At 41.2% G+C, this 21,503-nt stretch overlaps 1 protein-coding gene across 3 annotated transcripts in view; it reads right to left on the bottom strand.

The window, feature by feature from the left end:
* The window catches only part of LYRM4 (LYR motif containing 4), a 160,391-nt gene extending 150,319 nt beyond the window's left edge, over positions 1-10,072 (bottom strand). For all 3 annotated transcript variants that reach the window (XM_047732056.1, XM_047732058.1, XM_047732057.1), the window contains exon 1: positions 9,765-10,072. In XM_047732056.1, the coding sequence (XP_047588012.1) occupies positions 9,765-9,850 (86 nt within the window). In that variant the 5' untranslated portion in view covers positions 9,851-10,072. The remainder of the gene's footprint in view (positions 1-9,764) is intronic.
* Between the last annotated feature and the right edge of the window lie 11,431 nt (positions 10,073-21,503).

Here is a 21,503-nt window from a genome sequence, read left to right as displayed (position 1 = left end):
TACCTGATGAAATGGGATTCAGTGTCAGGAAAGGGGTCAGGAAAGGGAAATGAAGTACCTTTCACCCATGACAAAGTAGTCATATGCCTATTGATGCAAGTCATTAAGAGGAAGGCAATTTTCTATGATGCTCATTACAGCAGTTCTCAAACTATGTTTTGTAAGTATACTTGGGTTTAAAAAAAAAAAAAAGCATTATCCTGGTAGAACAGAGTAATTTAAAGATACTTTACGGAAATCCTATTTATTTATTGCATTTTGTGGTCTAGCTTACTCCTTTGTTGTCTTACAACATTCTCTACCTTTATTTTTTCTTTGCCTTTATTCTCTCATTTATTATTTTTTAATTATGATAATTATTTCATCTTACTGTATTTATTCTTATAAGTTTTTTAAATGCTTTAGGGGCCAAGATGAAGTACAAATAGAATAAGTGGAATCTGCAAACTCTTATAAACTAAACTCAGTAAGTCAACAATGACATAGACCTAAAAATTTTTAGCACTTCGCTCTACGGTCAAGAGTAAAAAATGTTATTTTTCCCCCAATTCAGGGTGCTGAATATGTTAAATATTTTCTTCTCAAAGTAAATTGTACAATTTTTACTTATTTTCAAAATCATTATCACTCAATATGGCAGAACTTAGCAACCAAAAAAAATTTTTTTTTGTAATTTCAAGCATATTTAATTGTAATAAATAATCCTTCTTTGAAGAGTCTAAGAAGCTGTTTTTCTTCAGTACAAATGAACTGTCTCTAGTTGTGGGGACCCATAGAAAGAAGGGATCAAGTACAATAGTTCTAATACAGTGCCACAGGCTGTCCCATGAGTTCAAAAGGAGATACTCAAAATAAATTTAAGAGTAAATTTGGGAAGAACTTAGAAAATTCGAGAGTTATCTTTTTCTCTTTTATTCCTCTCCCCCTCCTCTGTGTTTTTGCCTAGCCTGTGACAGAAAATTAAAAAAGTTTTCACAGAGAGGTATGATTTGTTCAACATTTTATAGTGAGCAAAACTCTACTTTGGCTGCTTATTACAGAAGTCTGTGGTTTCTTTGATTGCTCATAACATACACATCCATTTCAAGACTTAAAAAAAGAGAAAACTTTTTACTGGGGGGAAAATCCTAACAATCTTGTTAAGAATGCCAAAAAGCTGCTGGACCACCCGGTGTTTGTGTTCTATCTACTCCGAGGCTCTAGTGCAATAATATACATGAGTTTTCAAGAACTGTTAGAAACAAACTGGATTGGGCCATTTGTTCCATGGCCAGAGAATATTTGGCAGTTAAGGTCTTCAGTGTGGCTGTCCCTTTTTAGAAAGGGAAAGGTGCTTGGTGTTGATGCTATTCACATTCAAATTAGCACTATTCAGCTTGGCATTCTTGATCAATCAGTGGCACCTGGGGCAAAAGAGGGAGTCAGTGTCCAAAGATCTGCAACAGTGAGTTTAGAACTTGTGGAGGAAACCCTGTGTGTGGGAGCTCAAGGTTTCACGTCCTCAGCTTCTATGAGAGAGAACAGACCTCTCTTTTCTAAGAGAAAACAGACTCTTCTCTCTTCTTAGAGAACAGACGACTAAATAGGAACCATTACGTAATCCATGCATTAAGACTTGAATCAGAGGCTTCAATCATGCTGCTTTCAGTGGTGTAGCAGGTAGTAATTAAGTTCTGACATTACCAACAGTTAGTAATTTACCAATCACAAAACGAGGGTCAGCCTGTTTAGCTACTTCAGTTGTAAAGAGAAATTGTGAAAGTAAGTATCTTTGGATTGATGTTTCTAAAACTTTTGAAGGCCAAGTCAGAAGATGCACAGCGTGTTGGGGAGGGGGGGGGAGACTGCCCTGTGGGCTGGGAGGCATTCTAGTTCCCATTCTGTCATTTACCAGTTGTAAGACCTTAGTCAAGCTATTTATCCTTTCTATCCTCACCTCTGTTTGAGACCCATTTGATTACTTGCTGACTATTTCGACTGGCACTCAAAATTATCTGTGCTGGAACTCCAAACCAGTGCTTCTGGTTCCAAAGTGCCCCTTGTGTTTTACTTCCCTGACCCCTCATTGTCTATGCCTGGAATGCTTCTCCACTCATGCCTTCGTGTCCCTAGCTGTGGCAGACACTAACTGGTGGCTGGCTCACCAGTCATTGCCAACTCTTTTCTCTGCTGCCTTCCAACCACAAAGGCTAGAATTAGCTACACCCTCATTTTCTAACCCCATGCCCAGCTAGTGGGAAAATGTAAGAGTCCCGGTCAATGCTATAACCAGAAGTCCACTACAACGGTTCCAAGTTTACTCTTTCCTTATGAAACAAAAGCTTACTTTTTCCTGGTTGGGGCACCTTTCTTTCTGCTTCTTGCCTTGAATAAGGATATACTTGGAACTTCCAATAGCCCTTTGCAACCATCAGGCATACGAATGAGAAGAAAACGAACATTCAGACACCTTGACATCATCTAGTGACTAATCAGTTCGAGCAGCTACCTACCTCTAGACTTCTCTACATGAAAATAAACCCCTCACATACTGGGTAAAGGTCTTCTATTACTTGTAGTCAAAAGCATTCCTATTGCTATCTATTTTTAAGGTGGCGCTTATGAGGTCAGCTCCTCTACACACCTTTTCCCCCTTTGAACTTTACTGATAAACTTTTAAAAAAGATTTTATTTTTTTATTTGAGAGAGAGATAGTAAGAGAGAGCACAAGTGTGGGGTGGGGGCAGGTGGGAGGAGGCAGAAGAGAGCCCAGCCCTGGGATTGATCCCAGGACCCCAGAATCATGATCTGAGCTGAAAGCAGATGCTTAACCAACTGAGCCACCCAGGCACCCCATGAACTTTACTGATAAACTTCTAATGGTACTATGAAAATTAATAAAGGGAAGTCTCATTTGAAATGTAGTGAGGAAGCCCTGAGGGGAACTCTGACTCTCAAACTTTCCATCCAGCTTACCTCACCCTAGTGGATGGGAAGAAGTTCACTTCACTACCCCAGTAGAAAGGTTTTCTCCTTGCCCAACAACCCAGCCAAGGAGAAACTGCCAGGACCCCAACCAATGAGAAACCATCACCACCCTGAACTCCACTTTCATCCAACAGTCTTTTGTTCCAAGCAGCCCCTACCAATCTCCTCCTTTTTCTCTATAATATTCTTCTCCTTTGTTCTCCAGACAGGCCTACCGTTTGACATGGCCTTCATGTCCTGAATTGCAATTCCTCTGTTCCTAAATAGGTCATTTGGCTGGTAAAATAATGGGCTCTTTTGTTTTTTTAAGGTCAACAATCAGTTACCACTCTCTAGCATTAATGGGAGATTCATTTTGATTTGCAGCTTTCACTACAAGAAGTGTAACATTCAAATATTTAATGAAGAAAGGAGGAGTTCTGATACTTAATTTGGTAAGCGTTTGGGCATTATTTTTGCTTTTTCTCACATTTTACATTATTTTTAACCTGTAAGAGGAGAAATCGCTGATAAAAATTACCTCTGAATACAATTTCATCTTACTTTTTAATAATTAATTATAAATACATACTGCATAGTTACTGTGCTAAGCACTAGGGATAAAGACCTAAAACAGAATTTCTGCTTTGAAGGAATGAATGGCAGACACAAGTAAACCTACAACAATAGTGTTTGACATGTGTAATAATAAATCTGAGAGCACAGTGCTGCCTTCACGTCCACTTACTTTCCACTTTATCCAGAAACTGGCTGTTAGGTATGGCATGAATCACCTCAATTTTCTATCTTTTCTTATCTTCACCTCCTTCACCCCACTGATGAAAAAGTGTCTCTCCTCCTGTCCTAAAACCAACTGTGCTCTCAGACACACCACTTCTTACCCCTTGTGGGGTCTGCCTCTAGCAGTTATCCAAACTCTCATATCACATTAACCAGACTTCCTGGGGTGGTGGGTTGGTTTACACTCACTGTGGCTGTTTACTTCCTTCTGACTCACTTCTCAACCCCCACAATCCAGGTTCTGCCTTAACCACCTCACTAACACTGCTCAGGTAAAGGTCCCTAGAGATTTCCATACTGCCAACACCAGGGACCACATTTCCATCTTTCTTTATTGGACCTTGCTAAAACAAGTGGCCCTGACCACTTTCCCGAAACACGTGACTATGTTGACTTTTGTGACACTACTCTCCTTGCTTGTTCTCTTCTCATTTTTAGACACTACAGTGTTATCCAAGTGTGGGCCAGGAGTCAGTGGGGGGGGGGGGGGGTCTCTGGGACCTTTCAGGGGATCCACCAGAAAAACTGTTTTATAATATAATACCAAGACATTTGCCAGTTCTACTCTCATTTTCTTATGAGTGTATAGTGGAAGCTCCCAGAGGCTAAATGACATGTGATATAGCAACAGGCTGTAGGCAGACACAAATATAAGAATCTACCCTTCTTTTACTAAGACAAACATTAAAGAGATTTGCAAAAATGTCGAACGTCACTCTTGTCACTAATTTAATGGTCACTTTTCATAAAAATGTTATTTTTGTATGTAATGGGTTTATCAATTCATTTAAAAATAGGTATTTTAATGTTTTAGTTTTTGATTTTTTAATATGATATTGATAACTATGGCACACATACACAAAGCTTTTGGGTCCTCAGTTACATTTAAGAATGTAAAAAGGATCCTGAGACCCTTAAGTTGGAGGACCACATTCTTAGACTATATATCTCTCGGCCTCCTTTAGTGGCTCTTCTTTGACCAACCCCTTCTCTAGAACAGCATCCTTAGCCCACTGGTTTTGTCACCATATACTAAGATTTCTCAGTCTTGGTATGTTTGACATTTTGGGTCAGGTAATTCTTTATTAGGGGGGATTCTGTGTTTAGCAGCATCCCTGGCCACTAGTATCCTCCCACCCAAACTGTGACAACAAAAATGTCTCCAGATATTGTCAGATAAAATTGTCCCCAGTTGGGGCGCCTGGGTGGCTCAGTGGGTTAAGCCGCTGCCTTCGGCTCGGGTCATGATCTCAGAGTCCTGGGATCGAGCCCCGCATCGGGCTCTCTGCTCGGCAGGGAGCCTGCTTCCTCCTCTCTCTCTGCCTGCCTCTCTGCCTGCTTGTGATCTGTCAAATAAATAAATAAAATCTTTAAAAATAAAAAATTGTCCCCAGTTGAGAACAACCACCCTAAATGCTCTTCCTAGAAATTTCACATAATATCAAGACCTTTTTTTTTTTAAGAGAGTGTGTACACATGTCAGGGTGGGGGACCAACGGAGGGAGAGAGAACCTTGAGCATGCTCCATGCCCACCTCAGAGCCCATTGACATGGGGCTCCATCTCACAACCCTGAGATCATGACCTGAGCTGAAATCAAGACTTGGATGCTTAACTAACTGAGCCACAAGGTGCCTCAAGTACAAAAAGCACTTGACATGTATTAACTCATTTAAACTTCAACCTCTGAGAGATAAATTATCTGTTTCACAGAATTTCTGTTTTACAGATTAAGAAACTGCCAAACTGAGAAGTGAAATGACTCTTCCAGGGTCATACAGCAAGTAAGTGATGATGGTAACTCTAGCCCTGTTTGCTTCCCTGAGCTTTACACTCTTGTGAGTAACTGCCTTTGCTGGGCATCAGATGACATTCACTCAAGATGTCTGAAGATGTATTCGTAAGTCTTCTTGTCATAAGACCAGCTATTTCTGTACTTAAGTCAGTTAATGGCACAACTTTACACTTAATCTTTCTGTGCCTCAGGTTAACCAGTAACCTGGAAGGGATTCTAGACTCTGTTGGATTCTTTCTTCCTTATTCTTGAATCCAATCATTCATAGGGTTCTAACAAGTTTACCCTATAATTATTAATCGAATATGTCTTTTTTCTCTATCTACCACTATTCTTGCCTTCATTAGACCCTAATCTCTGGGATGCCTGGGTGGCTCAGTTGGTTAAGCGTCTGCTTTTGCCTCAAGTCATGATCCCAGAGTCCTGGGATTGAGTCCTTGCTCAAAGGAGAGCCTGCTTCTCCCTCTGCCTTTGTTGCCTGCTTGTGCCCTCTCTCTCTCTGACAAATAAATAAATAAAATCTTAAAAAAAAAAAAAGGACCCTAATCTCGCCTCAGCATTGGTATATCAACTCCCATTTGGTGTCTTTATATCTAGTTCTCCAAATTATCTTCTACGCTGCTGCCAATGATCTACCTAAAATGCAAATCTGGCCATGTCACTTTCTGTTTTAAAATGTTTTATTAGGGGGGCGCCTGGGTGGCTCAGTGGGTTAAGCCGCTGCCTTCGGCTCAGGTCATAATCTCGGGGTCCTGGGATCGAGCCCCGCATCGGGCTCTCTGCTCGGCAGGGAGCCTGCTTCCTCCTCTCTCTCTGACTGCCTCTCTGCCTGCTTGTGATCTCTCTCTGTCAAATAAATAAATAAAATCTTAAAAAAATAAGTAAATAAATAAAATGTTTTATTAGGGACGCCTGGGTGGCTCAGTTGGTTAAGCAGCTGCCTTCGGCTCAGGTCATGATCCCAGCGTCCTGGGATCGAGTCCCACATCGGGCTCCTTGCTTGGCAGGGAGCCTGCTTCTCCCTCTGCCTCTGCCTGACATTCTGTCTGCCTGTGTTCGCTCTCTCCCTCTCTCTCTCTGACAAATAAATAAATAAAATCTTAAAAAAAAATTTTTTTTTAATTTTAAAATGTTTTATTAGCTGCCTGTTAGATAAGAATAAAACCCAAGTTCCTTCGCATGGTGCCTAGGCCCCTGAGTCCACCCTCAGTCTCATCCTCTGTCACCCCCTGAATCACACTTAACTCTCTAGCAATTAAATAATCTTCTACTGTTTGTTGTTATCTGAGCATACTATGCTGATTCACACCTTTGACCCAATGTCTTCTTCTGGGACATGTTCTTGGTTCTACCCCTGTGCATGCCCATCACAGCACTTAACACAGTTTGTGAAAATGGTTTCTTTTCTTTTTTTTTTTAAACATTTTATTTATTTATTTGAGAGAGAGAGAGACAGTGAGAGAGAGCATGAGCGAGGAGAAGGTCAGAGGGAGAAGCAGACTCCCCGTGGAGCTGGGAGCCTGATGCGGGACTCGATCCCGGGACTCCAGGATCATGACCTGAGCCGAAGGCAGTCGCTTAACCAACTGAGCCACCCAGGCGCCCGTGAAAATGGTTTCTATAACTGTGTCCCACTGGGGTTTGTTAAAAAAGCCATTGACGGTAGGTGCTTTGCTGAACCCAAAGCTCTCCAGGTTTTGCACACAGGGCAAATTAGTCTTCAGACAAGTTTTTGGAAGCACTGAAGTAAAATGGACCTGTTTAGATGGAGGCTGGGGTTGTGGATGAGGAGAATTAGGAAAACCTTTGTCCTGAGAAGGTCATGATTGAGCTGAATCTCAAAAAAGGATGAACTCAAGAGTGTTTAAAGGGCATTGTCCAATAGAGAGAACTTCACAAAGGAAAAGGGGCTCTTTTTGAAATTCACAAGATACAGCTTTAATACAGAAGGACATTATTTTTTAATAAGTTAATTAGAGATCATACTAATGGGAATCTCAGGTTTTAGGTCCATGATTTCAAGAAAGTATAAAATGATTACCAGATTCCTATAGTTAATAAAGTTACATGTGTATAATAAAGTTAGTTCAAAAACAACTCAATGTATAATTTGAACAATTATTTTCTAAATGTAAATTACCTTACAGTGGCTCATACAAAAACTTGTTTCCAATTTTCTGCCCACCAGTTACAGCTTTGAATGGTTTTCCTGCAGTCTACTCCTGTTGACTTGGCATTTATTCACTTCATAAAAATTTTGCCTCGAATGTGGATTTCACCACCTGGCTCATAAATAATTTCCAAATGGATTTTTAGTAATGTAAGAGTCCTCAGAGATTACCTAGTCCAACAAGCAAATTTTGTAAACAAGAATACTGAACTACTATGGTTGACTGACTTGTTGAAGATTACATATTACATATTCTCTGAAGACTCCTTCTTGGTGATATGCTTTCATATCCACCCTAGATACGTGTGGGATATCTAGGGTGGATATGCTTTCATATCCACCCTAGATACGTGTGGGATATCTAGGGTGGATATGCTTTCATATCCACCCTAGATACGTGTGGGATATCTAGGGTACCCTCCAGTGTGTGATCTGTGTGCTGATTCCCAGTTCTTGTTCATTCTTAGTAAATTTAAATGACAAAATATCTTCTTCCAGACTGCAACTAACTGGTTACCACTTCTCACTTGCATATTTTGTCAGTGTCTTCAACAGACTTGGTGATGCTCTTGGTGCTAAGAACTTGGTTAATTTTTCGTCAAAAATTTCACCAGTATTGCTAATATTTACAAACTTTACCTTCCAAAGACAAAGTCATTAAGTAAAATCATGCTCTCCCATGAAATGTTTCTTTCAACCATTTGACTGGTCTCACTGGTAAATACTGTTTTCAAATTTACAAGATGAATACCTTTTCTTTTCTTTTTTTTTTTTTAAAGATTTTATTTATTTATTTGACAGAGATCACAAGTAGATGGAGAGGCAGGCAGAGAGAGAGAGAGAGAGGGAAGCAGGCACCCTGCTGAGCAGAGAGCCCGATGCGGGACTCGATCCCAGGACCCTGAGATCATGACCTGAGCCGAAGGCAGCGGCTTAATCCACTGAGCCACCCAGGCGCCCTGAATACCTTTTCTATGCAGGTATCTAAAAATTAGTCACTGCTTGAGAGGTTTAGTATTCTGTCCCATAACCAACGGTGTAATGGGTCTCCTTATCACAGGGCCTGCCAACTCATATATCCATTGGGAGGGTTGTGCCTATTTGATCAGACTCTCTCCTAGGTCACTCAATCCCTAGGCTGGACAGTCACCCAAAGTGAGACCTGGCATAAATATGGCTCAACGCTGAGAAGATCAGGTAGTTAGTAGGAAACACCAAATCTGAAAGGATGCAGAGAGAAAATCATTAAGATACCACAGCAACGATGGGTCAGAAGTTATAAGGAAGCAAAAAAGAAAGGAGAGGCTGTGAGGCAGACAGAAGATATAGGAAATCAATAAGGGACTCAGGAGCAAATATGAGAAGGGGGCAGGCATGAAGCAAGTTGTGTGCTACACTGAGGGACGGAAGTTTAGACATTCATTCTCCTGCCGCAAAGATCCTTTAAGCGGTATCCCATCTGATGAGGCCAAGATAAACGTTTCCCATCCCAGAAGTTTTTGAGTTTCTTTCCTTTACAGCTCTTTGAATCTCCTTCTTATAAACCCTGTTTTCGCCCCACGAGCTCCTCAAAGCCAGTGCCCTAAGTAGAAAGAATTTGATTCCTGCAACTAAAAAAGCTAATTAAGCACCTAGGATAGTGGCTAGAGCGAGGCTTCAGCTTTCGGACATGTGCTACTGGCTGCTCGCTTCCTCTATCGTCTCTTTGAATCCTAGGGCAAGTTCTATGCATGCGACACAGAGGTCCCAGCGTGAGCACCTGCAGCTTCCACGTCTACTCTTCTCATGGTAGAAACACACCAGTAACCACGCTCCCAGAGAACCAGGGAGTTCGACGCGGGGGAAAACATCACAAGATTTGAACGTCTCTCTGATACAAGGAAGGGCAAGCCCACCCTCCCTTTTCCCCTCCGAGGTTTCAGAGAGCCACGCTGGTCGATAGGCGCACGCTTTCCGGCGGCGGAAACTTTGCATCCCCGTCCCGAAGTCGCCGGCGCAGGACAGGAGCTCCCCGCACCCCGGACCTCCCGGCCCCCGCCGCCCGCCGGGTCACCTGTAATTGTAGGCGCTGAAATGCTTGCTCTCTCTCAGCATCGCCCGGTACAGATCTAATACTTGTGCGCGGCTGGAGGCTGCCATTTTGGAAGGAAAAAAATAAATGGGTCCTCTTCGAGAAGGTCCCGAGTTTAACCTAACCCACGAAACTTCAGTCTATGCAAAACCACGAACGAAATAAAAGAAAATGCGGTGTGGCTCGGTCTTGCCCGCGGGCCGGGCCTGGGCCAGGATGAACACCGGCCCGCGCCTGGAGGCGCTGGGCGTCGCGCGCCGCTTCGGAGGCGGGCTCAGGCGGGCTTCGGACAGCTTAAGGGGGAGGCGCCGACCCGGAGGCGTTCCCGTCCTCCGCCCGCGCCTCCGAGGAACCGGCGTGCAGCACCCCTACGGGAGGGCTGAGGCGGAGATGGGGGGACAGCCGCAGGGAAAGGACTGAGCCTGTGGAGGGACGCAGGCCGGAGGCCCAAGCACTAAGTGCGTGCAGCCCGTCTAGGAGCGCCTTCACGAAAAGCTTGGGGTCGTAGCGGGGACACTTAGTTTCCCACCGCAGCGCTTAGTCGCACCTCCGCGAGGCCCGAGGGCGCGTTGCCAGGGTTACCGAGTGCGCCCCAGGTCGACGCTCCGCCCCCGGCCGCAGATGACCCGCCCCTTGCGCTGGGGCCGCCCTCTGAGCTGCCTGAGAGGCCGAGCGGGGTTTCCTGGGCGCTTTAACGTTACCGAGCTCTGTCTGTGGGCTCCCAGGGCCGGGCGCTTTCTGAGCGCAAGGACGGGACGCGCCGAGGGGGTCGCAGAGGCGATGAGTGAGGGACTCCCTGGTCCTCCGGCTACGCTCAGGGCGACCCGCTAAGGGCCTCAGGAGCAAGGACCCCCTTCTTGTCAAAATGGCAGCGCCCAGCGGGCTGTGAGGGTATCTTTAAGGGAGGGGGTGCGTCGGGTAAGAGCCTTCCCCAGGAGAGTAGGCAGCGTGCCACGCTTCAGAGTTTGAAACACCCAGGTTTGGGTCTCCTGGGCGAGCGGTGGGTAAGTGCCTGCCTCCCTGCAGCGTGGGGTGCGACGCGGGCAGTCAGTCCTGGTGGTGGGGAGATATTTGGCCACGGGATTTCCCCCCTTTAGGGTGTTAACTTTGAGTTCTGGAGGTTTTGCTTTTGAGTTTTTCAGTCTCGAAGAGTTTTGTCATCTACTGTATACAAAAGGTGGCGTGGTGTGGGTAATTAATTGGGAAAACTTAAGAGATTTAAGGAGTCTCTTCACACCCAAAGCAAGAAGCCGAGCAAGTTTTCTCTTGAAGATCTTCGTGGCTAAGTTTTCTCTCTTGGTCTTTCTCTGAAGACGTCAGCTTTCCAGAATCACCTTGTTACAGTGGTGAATGAAGTCGGTCGTTGTGATCCTTGAACGTAGGACTGGGCGCAGAGAAGCCTGAGCTAGTTCTAGTTACTGTGTTTGCAAAGCACCTGTCTTATTTTGGGACTTTCTCTGTCTATAGTCAACTCTAGGAAGAGCCACGGTTTTTTGCTCAGAATACAGCTAGGAGTGACTTTAGATGTCAAAAGCAAATTTGCCTCAACATCCGTTTTTCTTCAGCCACTGAGTTGTGGTTGTATGTCATCTCTTTAAATTTACGTGGTTTTAAAATGACCCTTGCTTTATATCAAAGTCTCGTATTTTCTGGAACTTTAGGAGCAGGAAACACTTTTCTGCTCTTGCTGCACTTTAATGTACTTGCAACGTGGTGTCCTTGCACCCAGATATACGTGTTAATATTACTCGTTACAGTGTAATAGCATTTTTTTAAAAGACGGAAGAGAACATACTTTTTTAAAAAATATTTTATTATTTATTTGAGAGAGCGAAAGCAAGAGAGATCACAGAGAGAGGGAGAAGCTGACTCGCTAATGAGCAGAGAGCCCCTCTCTGGGTTTGAATCCAGGAGCCGGAGATCATGACCTGAGCTGAAGGCAGAGGATTAACCGACTGAACACCCAGGCCCCCGGAGAGAACGAACATACTATCATTATTAAACTAACTTTTTCTTTTCTTTTCTTTTCTTTCTTTCTTTCTTTTTTGTTTTGTTTTGTTTGTTTGTTTTTAAGGTCTCCCACAAATATGAGTATCAAAATAAGGTTTTCTACAGGGTATCTGAACTTTTGTCACTCTTTTTTTTTTTTTTTTTTTTAAGATCTTACTTATTTGTCAGAGAGAGAGAGCACGTGCGTGCACAAGCAGGCAGAGTGGCAGGCAGAGGCGGAGAGAAAATCAGGCTCCCCGCTGAGCAAGGAGCCAGATTTGGCGCTGGATCCTAAGACCCTGGGATTAGGACCAGAGCCGAAGGCAGGGGCCTAACCTACTGAGCCACCCAGGCATCCCAACTTTTGTCACTCTTGCAGGATGCTCAGGTCATTGGGCAAGTCTTACCTCAAGGTTACTGAAAGAGATTTTAATATTTGAGTTTTTCTTGGCATTACTTAAAGGTTCAAGACCAAGGGAATTGCACCTTACCACAGAGTAAGATCTGGAGCCATTTTCTCTTAATATGGTACAGGAGTGCTAGTGATATAAAATGCAACACCTGGGAAAACTACAATAATAAAGCTATCAAGGTAAAAGGAAAAAAACCATGAAAGTTATTTTGGTTTGTTTAACAAGTGGGGTGCCTGACTGGCTCAGTTGTAGAGCATACTGACTCTTAATCTCAGGTTCATGAGTTCGAGCCCAAGATTGGTGGTAGAGATTACTTAAATAAACTTAAAAAAAAATTAGTAGGGCCTGCTTTATTATATATTGCTATCATCTACAAAATGAAATTGGAGTAATTATTCCTGTCGGCAGTCTTTATGTCTAATTATCGGGCAATTTAATCATTAATGTATGCAATTAATGTATTGCAATGACCTTAACATCATAATCAATAAAGCTTTTCAAAGAAACACATAAAGTTTAGTTTGTTTGGGTAGCCTAGTCATCTGTTAGTATAAAGAATAGTTGAGATTAGGAAAGTGGTAGATTCCCAGTAGATTCTATGCTAAGTCCTCACAAAAATACTTTTACTGTATTTGAAATAATATACCAGTATCTTGAAAATCATTGCTTGAACAACTAATAAAAGAAATTACATTCCAAAGCTTAATTTCTATTTTTGTACACCTTTATTGTAGAGGTGACTAGTTTCAATAATAGCTCCATTGAGGTTAAAACTGGAATTGGGTCAGTACCTGAGAATTACTTATTTATATGTCCTTTAATATGCATCTATTCTGGGCTGAATATTGTTTTAGGTACTGACTATAAGCTAGCAGTACCTACTTTTTACCATCTAGGCTTCAAAATGTAAAAATTGCCTTAGTATTCACCTGTCCATCCTTAAGAAATATTTATACTTCTTTACCTACGGAAAAGGATGTATTACCTTGTATTAAAGTTAGATTGCTGGATTACTAATGAGCACTTAATGCTTTTTGAAGGGAAATTTCTCCAAACATAATAGTAGGACAGAAGTTTATTATCTTAGGCTTAAATATTAAAACAATGCGTAAAGAAAAATCTTGTATAAATGACCAACTTGTCACAGTATGATTTAGAAATTAAACATGGATCTAAATCTTTATTATATGTAGTTGTCATTTGTTTTTATTGATCATTCTAATAGACTACGAAGCTGGCAGAGACCTTGGATATCAATTTCTTTTTAAGATGTAGAAACTGAAGGCCTCATTCTCATTCACTCATTTAGTCAACATTATTGAACACTTCCTAAGTGCTGTATATTATCCAAGATGATGGAGTTACCATGCAGAGAGTCCTTCTCTCAAGAAATGGACAGGGAACTAGACAAACGAAATATTAATTTGTTGTGACAGGTGCTATGATAGGGATAATATTACCAGGTATCTGGGGAGTGCAGAAGAGGGCCATTCAACTAAGACTTTGATCTAAGGGGAGACTTTCCATCATTGAAGGTGTTTCCACAATGAGCTGGTAACAACTAGATGAAGAATGTGGTAAGAGCTCGTAGTGTATATTCCAAGTGTGGAGGCATGAGCGTGCATGACCCATTCAGGGAACTCTGGGAGAGGGGATGGGAGAGACCATCTATGAAACCAGACATGGTTAGTCTGCACCTCATTCATTATAATGACGTTTCTTCTGTTTTGGTGGTAAATTATTTCTTCAGCGTTGGCTAGTTCACCCAAGTAGAACTTAACATCTGAACTATTGAAATGTAGGTTGGTTTTTCAGGTGTTGTTTTAAACCATATTTTTGATCATCTATTCTAGGAGTGCTGAAATTCTGTTTACCTCTGCATTTAACATGGTTGACCAGCCTGGTAGATCAAGCCAACGTTCTTGTGGGTATTTGAGGGCTATAAATCAAGTACTGATCCCATTTTCCAAAAGTTTACAGTTTACTTACAATCTCTATGTAATTAAAATAGAAAGTACAAAGTGCTGCAGGGGAAGTACTGGGGAAGTGTTGTGCGGTCTTAGCATGGGAGGTCGCTTCCATGGATGGTGCCTGGGCCACACCTCAGATGGACAAAGTGAATGTGGCTGATGACCAGGCTTCAGGGAAGAAATTTTTTTTTCTTTTTTTTAATTTTTTTTTTTTTTTTTTTAATTACCCAGGTGATTGGTTGCAGCCTGATAGAGAAACATTGATCTCTGGGAATTAGGGGCTTTTTGGAGGTGGTAGTGTTCTTGTTGGACTTGAGAGAATTTAGGTTTGAGCTGGGCCTTGAATGACAGGAATTTAGATGTGTGGGTATGGTGGTAAGATGGTTACTGCTGGATGAAGGTTTACCCTTAGAAAGGATAAAGAAGAGAAAGTCTGAGTGAGGTGTAGGGAAAGATGATCACAGCCTAAGGAACACCGAGGGAGGGCCTTTTGAGGGAGAGAGTTAGGAGAGTGCTTGAAGGTGCATGCAGGAGATGCAGCTGGAAAGGCCATCAGGGTGGACACTGAGTCCTTGTAGGAGCTCAGTTAATCCTCTGGAGACCTGATGGGAAAGAAAGCTGCGCACTGCATTTAAGGACAGGGACGCTGAGAAGTTAGATTATTGAGCTAGAGTTAAGAAGCTAGGAAGCAGGGAGTGTGGGCATTGGTCCAGGATGTGATCTGTCTAGCCATGATGCTACACTGCCTCACAGATGGTCTTCAGTGGAAGCTTTAGGAGTTTGAACTATATTAATTTTTCTTGGATAATATGGGTAAACTTCAGACAGATTTGAATTTTAATTTAGTTGGATTCCCACTTATTTGTAAAAGCTAACTGGTTAGCTCCTAACAAATATTCAGAAAATCTCAAATGTTGAATTTTATACTAGCTTTTTAGTCTTTTAAGATAAATTTCATTTTTTTTTTCTTTTACCATGTCTTAGAAAAGACCTAAATTGAATAGTTTTTTTGGTTGTCTGTTCTTATGTGCCACAGTCATTATACCTCATGGGGGATTTTTGAGACTCGCCTTTCTGTAGAAGCTCTTTTCAAATATACCTAAGAAAATCAGTTCTCTGAGAAAGTTAGAAAGCAGTTAGATAGTCTTACTTCATTGACTGGAGGCTAAGGGTTCCCCTACTTGTGGGCAGCAACAATAAAACTGACAATTGATTTTGTGTAAAGTGTATCAAATGTCACTTCTAGAGGATTTTTCTTTTAAACAAATTTTTTGCTTTCTGAAGGAAAGAAATAATCTTTTCCTAATACAAGGCCCCACCAACATGGGAATTCTTTACAATGTGATTTATGGCAATATTCTACAGATCACCTTCATTCTTTTTCATACTAATTATAAGGGATAACTTAAAGGAATGTTTTTTTCTTGTTTGTATGTTTTTGAATGTTTGTTAATCAACTAGTGACATTGATGGTAATGACAGTTATTGTTTTCTCCTCCAGGAGCATTGCCAGCTAGTTTGCAAACATCTCATATCCGTAATTCTTTTTTTTTTTTTCTCCCTAAGGATTTTTTTTTTTTGACTATTTTAATTTTTTATTTTTTCAGCATAACAGTATTCATTATTTTTGCACCACACCCAGTGCTCCATGCAATCCGTGCCCTCTACAATACCCACCACCTGGTGCCCCCAACCTCCCACCCCTTCAAAATTCTCAGATCGTTTTTCAGTGTCCATAGTCTCTCATGGTTCACCTCCCCTTCCAATTTCCCTCAACTCCCTTCTCCTCTCCATCTCCCCTTGTCCTCCATGCTATTTGTTATGCTCCACAAATAAGTGAAACCATATGATAATTGACTCTCTCTGCTTGACTTATTTCACTCAGCATAATCTCTTCCAGTCCCATCCATGTTGCTACAAAACTTGGGTATTCATCCTTTCTTTTTTCTTTTCTTTTTTTTTTTTTTTTTTTACAGCTTTATAAACATATATTTTTATCCCCAGGGGTACAGGTCTGCGAATCGCCAGGTTTACACACTTCACAGCACTCACCATAGCACATACCCTCCCCAATATCCATAACCCCACCCCCCCTCTCCCAACCCCCTCCCCCCATCAACCCTCAGTTTGTTTTGTGAGATTAAAAGTCACTTATGGTTTGTCTCCCTCCCAATCCCATCTTGTTTCATTTACTCTTCTCCTACCCCCTCAACCCCCCATGTTGCATCTCCTCTCCCTCATATCAGGGAGATCATATGATACCCTCTAGTTCCATCCACGTCGTCGCAAAATGGCAAGATTTCATTTCTTTTGATGGCTGCATAGTATTCCATTGTGTATATATACCACATCTTCTTTATCCATTCGTCTGTTGATGGACATCTAGGTTCTTTCCATAGTTTGGCTATTGTAGACATTGCTGCTATAACATTCGGGTGCACGTGCCCCTTCGGATCACTACGTTTGTATCTTTAGGGTAAATACCCAGCAGTGCAATTGCAGGGTCATAGGGTGAGTTCTATTTTCAACATTTTGAGGAACCTCCATGCTGTTTTCCAGAGTGGTTGCACCAGCTTGCATTCCCACCAACAGTGTAGGAGGGTTCCCCTTTCTCCGCATCCTCGCCAGCATCTGTCATTTCCTGACTTGTTAATTTTAGCATTCTGACTGGTGTGAGGTGATATTCATGGTGGTTTTGATTTGTATTTCCCTGATGCCGAGTGATATGGAGCACTTTTTCATGTGTCTGTTGGGCCATCTGGATGTCTTCTTTGCAGAAATGTCTGTTCATGTCCTCTGCCCATTTCTTGATTGGTTATTTGTTCTTTGGGTGTTGAGTTTGCTAAGTTCTTTATAGATTTTGGACACTAGCCTTATCTGATATGTCATTTGCAAATATCTTCTCCCATTCTGTCAGTTGTCTTTTGGTTTTGTTCACTGTTTCCTTTGCTGTGCCAAAGCTTTTGATCTTGATAAATCCCAAAAGTTCATTTTTGCCCTTGCTTCCCTGCTTTGATGATGTTCCTAGGAAGATGTTGCTGCGGCTGAGGTTGAAGAGGTTGCTGCTGTGTTCTCCTCGAGGATTTTGATGATTCCTTTTCTCACATTGAGATCCTTCATCCATTTTGAGTCTATTTTCGTGTGTGGTGTAAGGAATGATCCAATTTCATTTTTCTGCATGTGGCTGTCCAATTTTCCCAACACCATTTTATTGAAGAGGCTGTCTTTTTTCCATTGGAGATCTTTCCTGCTTTGTCGAAGATGAGTGGACCATAGAGTTGAGGGTCCATTTCTGGGCTCTCTATTCTGTTCCATTGATCTATGTGTCTGTTTTTGTGCCAGTACCATGCTGTCTTGATGATGACAGCTTTGTAATAGAGCTTGAAGTCCGGAATTGTGATGCCACCAACTTTGGCTTCTTTTTCAATATTCCTTGGCTATTCGAGGTCTTTTCTGGTTCCATATAAATTTTAGGATTATTTGTTCCATTTCTTTGAAAAAAATGGATGGTACTTTGATAGGAATTGCATTAAATGTGTAGATTGCTTTAGGTAGCATAGGACATTTTCACAATATTTATTCTTCCAATCCAGGAGCATGGAACATTTTTCCATTTCTTTGTGTCTTCCTCAATTTCTTTCATGAGTAACTTTATAGTTTTCTGAGTATAGATTCTTAGTCTCTTTGGTTAGGTTTATTCCTAGGTATCTATAGTTTTGGGTGCAATTGTAAATGGGATGGACTCCTTATTTTCTCTTTCTTCTGTCTTGTTGTTGGTGTAGAGAAATGCAACTGATTTCTGTGCATTGATTTTATATCCTGACACTTTACTGAATTCCTGTACAAGTTTCTAGCAGTTTTGGAGTGGAGTCTTTTGGGTTTTCCACATAGAGTATCATATCATCTGCGAAGAGTGATAGTTTTGACTTCTTCTTTGCCAATTTGGATGCCTTTAATTTCCTTTTGTTGTCTGATTGCTGAGGCTAGGACTTCTAGTACTATATTGAATAGCAGTGGTGATAACGGACATCCCTGCCGTGTTCCTGACCTTAGTGGAAAAGCTTTCAGTTTTTCTCCATTGAGAATGATATTTGCGGTGGGTTTTTCATAGATGGCTTTGATAATATTGAGGTATGTGCCGTCTATCCCTACACTTTGAAGAGTTTTGATCAGGAAGGGATGCTGTACTTTGTCAAATGCTTTTCAGCATCTATGGAGAGTATCATTGGTTCTGTTCTTTCTTTTATTAATGTGTTGTATCACATTGATTGATGTGCGGATGTTGAACCAACCTTGCAGCCCTGGAATAAATCCCACTTGGTCGTGGTGAATAATCCTTTAATGTACTGTGAATCCTATTGGCTAGTATTTTGGCGGAGAATTTTTGCATCTGTGTTCATCAAGGATATTGGTCTGTAGTTCTCTTTTTGTGGGATCCTTGTCTGGTTTTGGGATCAAGGTGATGCTGGCCTCATAAAATGAGTTTGGAAGTTTTCCTTCTATTTCTATTTTTTGGAACAGTTTCAGGAGAATAGGAATTAGTTCTTCTTTAAATGTTTGGTAGAATTCCCCCGGGAAGCCGTCTGTCCCTGGGCTTTTGTTTGTTTGGAGATTTTTGATGACTGTTTCAATCTCCTTACTGGTTATGGGTCTGTTGAGGCTTTCTATTTCTTCCTGGTTCAGTTGTGGTAGTTTATATGTCTCTCGGAATGCATCCATTTCTTCCAGATTGTCAAATTTGTTGGCGTAGAGTTGCTCATAGTATGTTCTTATAATTGTCTGTATTTCTTTGGTGTTTGTTGTGATCTCTCCTCTTTCATTCATGATTTTATTTATTTGGGTCCTTTCTCTTTTCTTTTTGATAAGTCTGGCCAGGGGTTTATCAATCTTATTAATTCTTTCAAAGAACCAGCTCCTAGTTTCGTTGATTTGTTCTCTTGTTTTTTTGGTTTCTATTTCATTGATTTCTGCTCTAATCTTTATGATTTCTCTTCTCCTGCTGGGTTTAGGGTTTCTTTCTTGTTCTTTCTCCAGTTCCTTTAGGTGTAGGGTTAGGTTGTGTACCTGAGACCTTTCTTGTTTCTTGAGAAAGGCTTTACCGCTATATATTTTCCTCTCAGGACTGCCTTTGTTGTGTCCCACAGATTCTGAACCATTGTGTTTTCATTATCATTTGTTTCCATAATTTTTTCAATTCTTCTTAATTTCCTGGTTGACCATTCATTCTTTAGAAGGATGCTGTTTAGTCTCCATGTATTTGGGTTCTTTCCAATTTCCTCTTGTGATTGAGTTCTAGCTTTAGAGCATTGTGGTCTGAAAATATGCAGGGAATGATCCCAATCTTTTGATACCGGTTGAGACTTGATTTAGGACCAAGAATGTGATCTATTCTTGGAGAATGTTCCATGTGCACTAGAGAAGAATGTGTATTCTGTTGCTTTGGGATGAAATGTTCTGAATATATCTGTGATGTCCATCTGTCCAGTGTGTCATTAAGGCCCTTGATTTCCTTGTTGATCTTTTGCTTGGATGATCTGTCCATTGTCAGTGAGGGGAGTGTTAAAATCCCCTACTATTATTGTATTATTGTCGATGTGTTTTCTTGATTTTGTGATTAATTGGTTATATAGTGGCTGCTCCCACGTTAGGGGCATAGATATTTAAAATTGTTAGATCTTCTTGTTGGACAGTTCCTTTGAGTATGATATAGTGTCCTTCCTCATCTCTATTAATAGTCTTGGCTTAAAATCTAATTGATCTGATATAAGGATTGCCACTCTGCTTTCTTCTGATGTCCATTAGCATGGTAAATTCTTTTCCACCCCCTCACTTTAAACCTGGAGGTGTCTTCGGGTTTAAGATGAGTTTCTTGTAGGCAACATATAGATGGGTTTTGTTTTTTTATCCATTCTGATACCCTGTGTCTTTTGATTGGGGCATTTAGCCCATTAACATTTAGGGTAAGTATTGAGAGATATGAATTTAGTGCCATTGTATTGCCTGTAAGGTGACTGTTATTGTATATTGTCTCTGTTTCTTTCTGATCTACTACTTTTAGGGCTTCTCTTTGCTTAGAGGACCCCTTTCAATATTTCCTGTAGAGCTGGTTTGGTATTTGCAAATTCTTTCAGTTTTTGTTTGTCCTGGAAGCTTTTAATCTCTCCTTCTATTTTCAATGATAGCCTAGCTGGATATAGTATTCTTGGCTGCATGTTTTTCTCATTTAGTACTCTGAATAGATCATGCCAGCTCTTTCTGGCCTGCCAGGTCTCTGTGGATAAGTCTGCTGCCAATCTAATATTTTTACCATTGTACGTTACAGACTTCTTTTCCCGGGCTGCTTTCAGGATCTTTTCTTTGTCACTAAGACTTGTAAATTTTACTATTGCGTGACGGGGTGTGGACCTATTTTATTGATTTGAGGGGGGTTCTCTGAACCTCCTGGATTTTGATGCTTGTTCCCTTTGCCATATTGGGGAAATTCTCTCCAATAATTCTCTCCAACATACCTTCTGCTCCCCTCTCTGTTTCCTCTTCTTCTGGAATCCCAATCATTCTAATGTTGTTTCGTCTTATGGTGTCACTTATCTCTCGAATTCTCCCCTCGTGGTCCAGTAGCTGTTTGTCCCTCTTTTGCTCAGCTTCTTTATTCTCTGTCATTTGGTCTTCTATATTGCTAATTCTTTCTTCTGCCTCATTTATCCTAGCAGTGAGAGCCTCCATTTTTGATTGCACCTCATTAATAGCTTTTTTGATTTCAACTTGGTTAGATTTTAGTTCTTTTATTTCTCCAGAAAGGGCTTTTATATCTCCCGAGAGGGTTGCTTTAATATCTTCCATGCCTTTTTCATGCCCGGCTAGAACCTTGAGAATCGTCATCTGAACTCTATATCTGACATATTACCAATGTCTGTATTGATTAGGTCCCTAGCCTTTGGTACTGCCTCTTGTTCTTTTTTTTGTTGTGAATTTTTCCGCCTTGTCATTTTGTCCAGATAAGAGTTTATGAAGGAGCAAGTAAAATACTAAAAGGGTGGCAACAACCCCAGGAAAATATGCTTTAGCCAAATCAGAAGAGATCCCAAATTGTGAGGGGGGAGAAAGGGGATAAAAAGGGGTTCAAAAAGAAAAAAAAAAAGAAACTATTAAAAAAAGAAAGCCGATAAAGAAAAAATATAAAAAGAGGAAAAAATATATATATTAGATAAACTATTTAAAAAACGTTAAAAAGAAAACGGTAAAAGTTAAAAAATTTAGCAGAAGAAGAGAAAAAGAAAAAAAAATTGAAAAAGAAAAAAAAATTAACTGCAAGGCTAAAAAATCATTGGGAGAAAGCCATGAGTTCCGTG

The sequence above is a fragment of the Lutra lutra genome, chromosome 6 (genome assembly GCF_902655055.1).
Source record: "Lutra lutra chromosome 6, mLutLut1.2, whole genome shotgun sequence".
In the NCBI taxonomy this organism is placed as follows: domain Eukaryota; kingdom Metazoa; phylum Chordata; class Mammalia; order Carnivora; family Mustelidae; genus Lutra; species Lutra lutra.
Note: the sequence above shows the minus strand (reverse complement) of the source record. Positions and strands in the feature narration are given on the sequence as shown.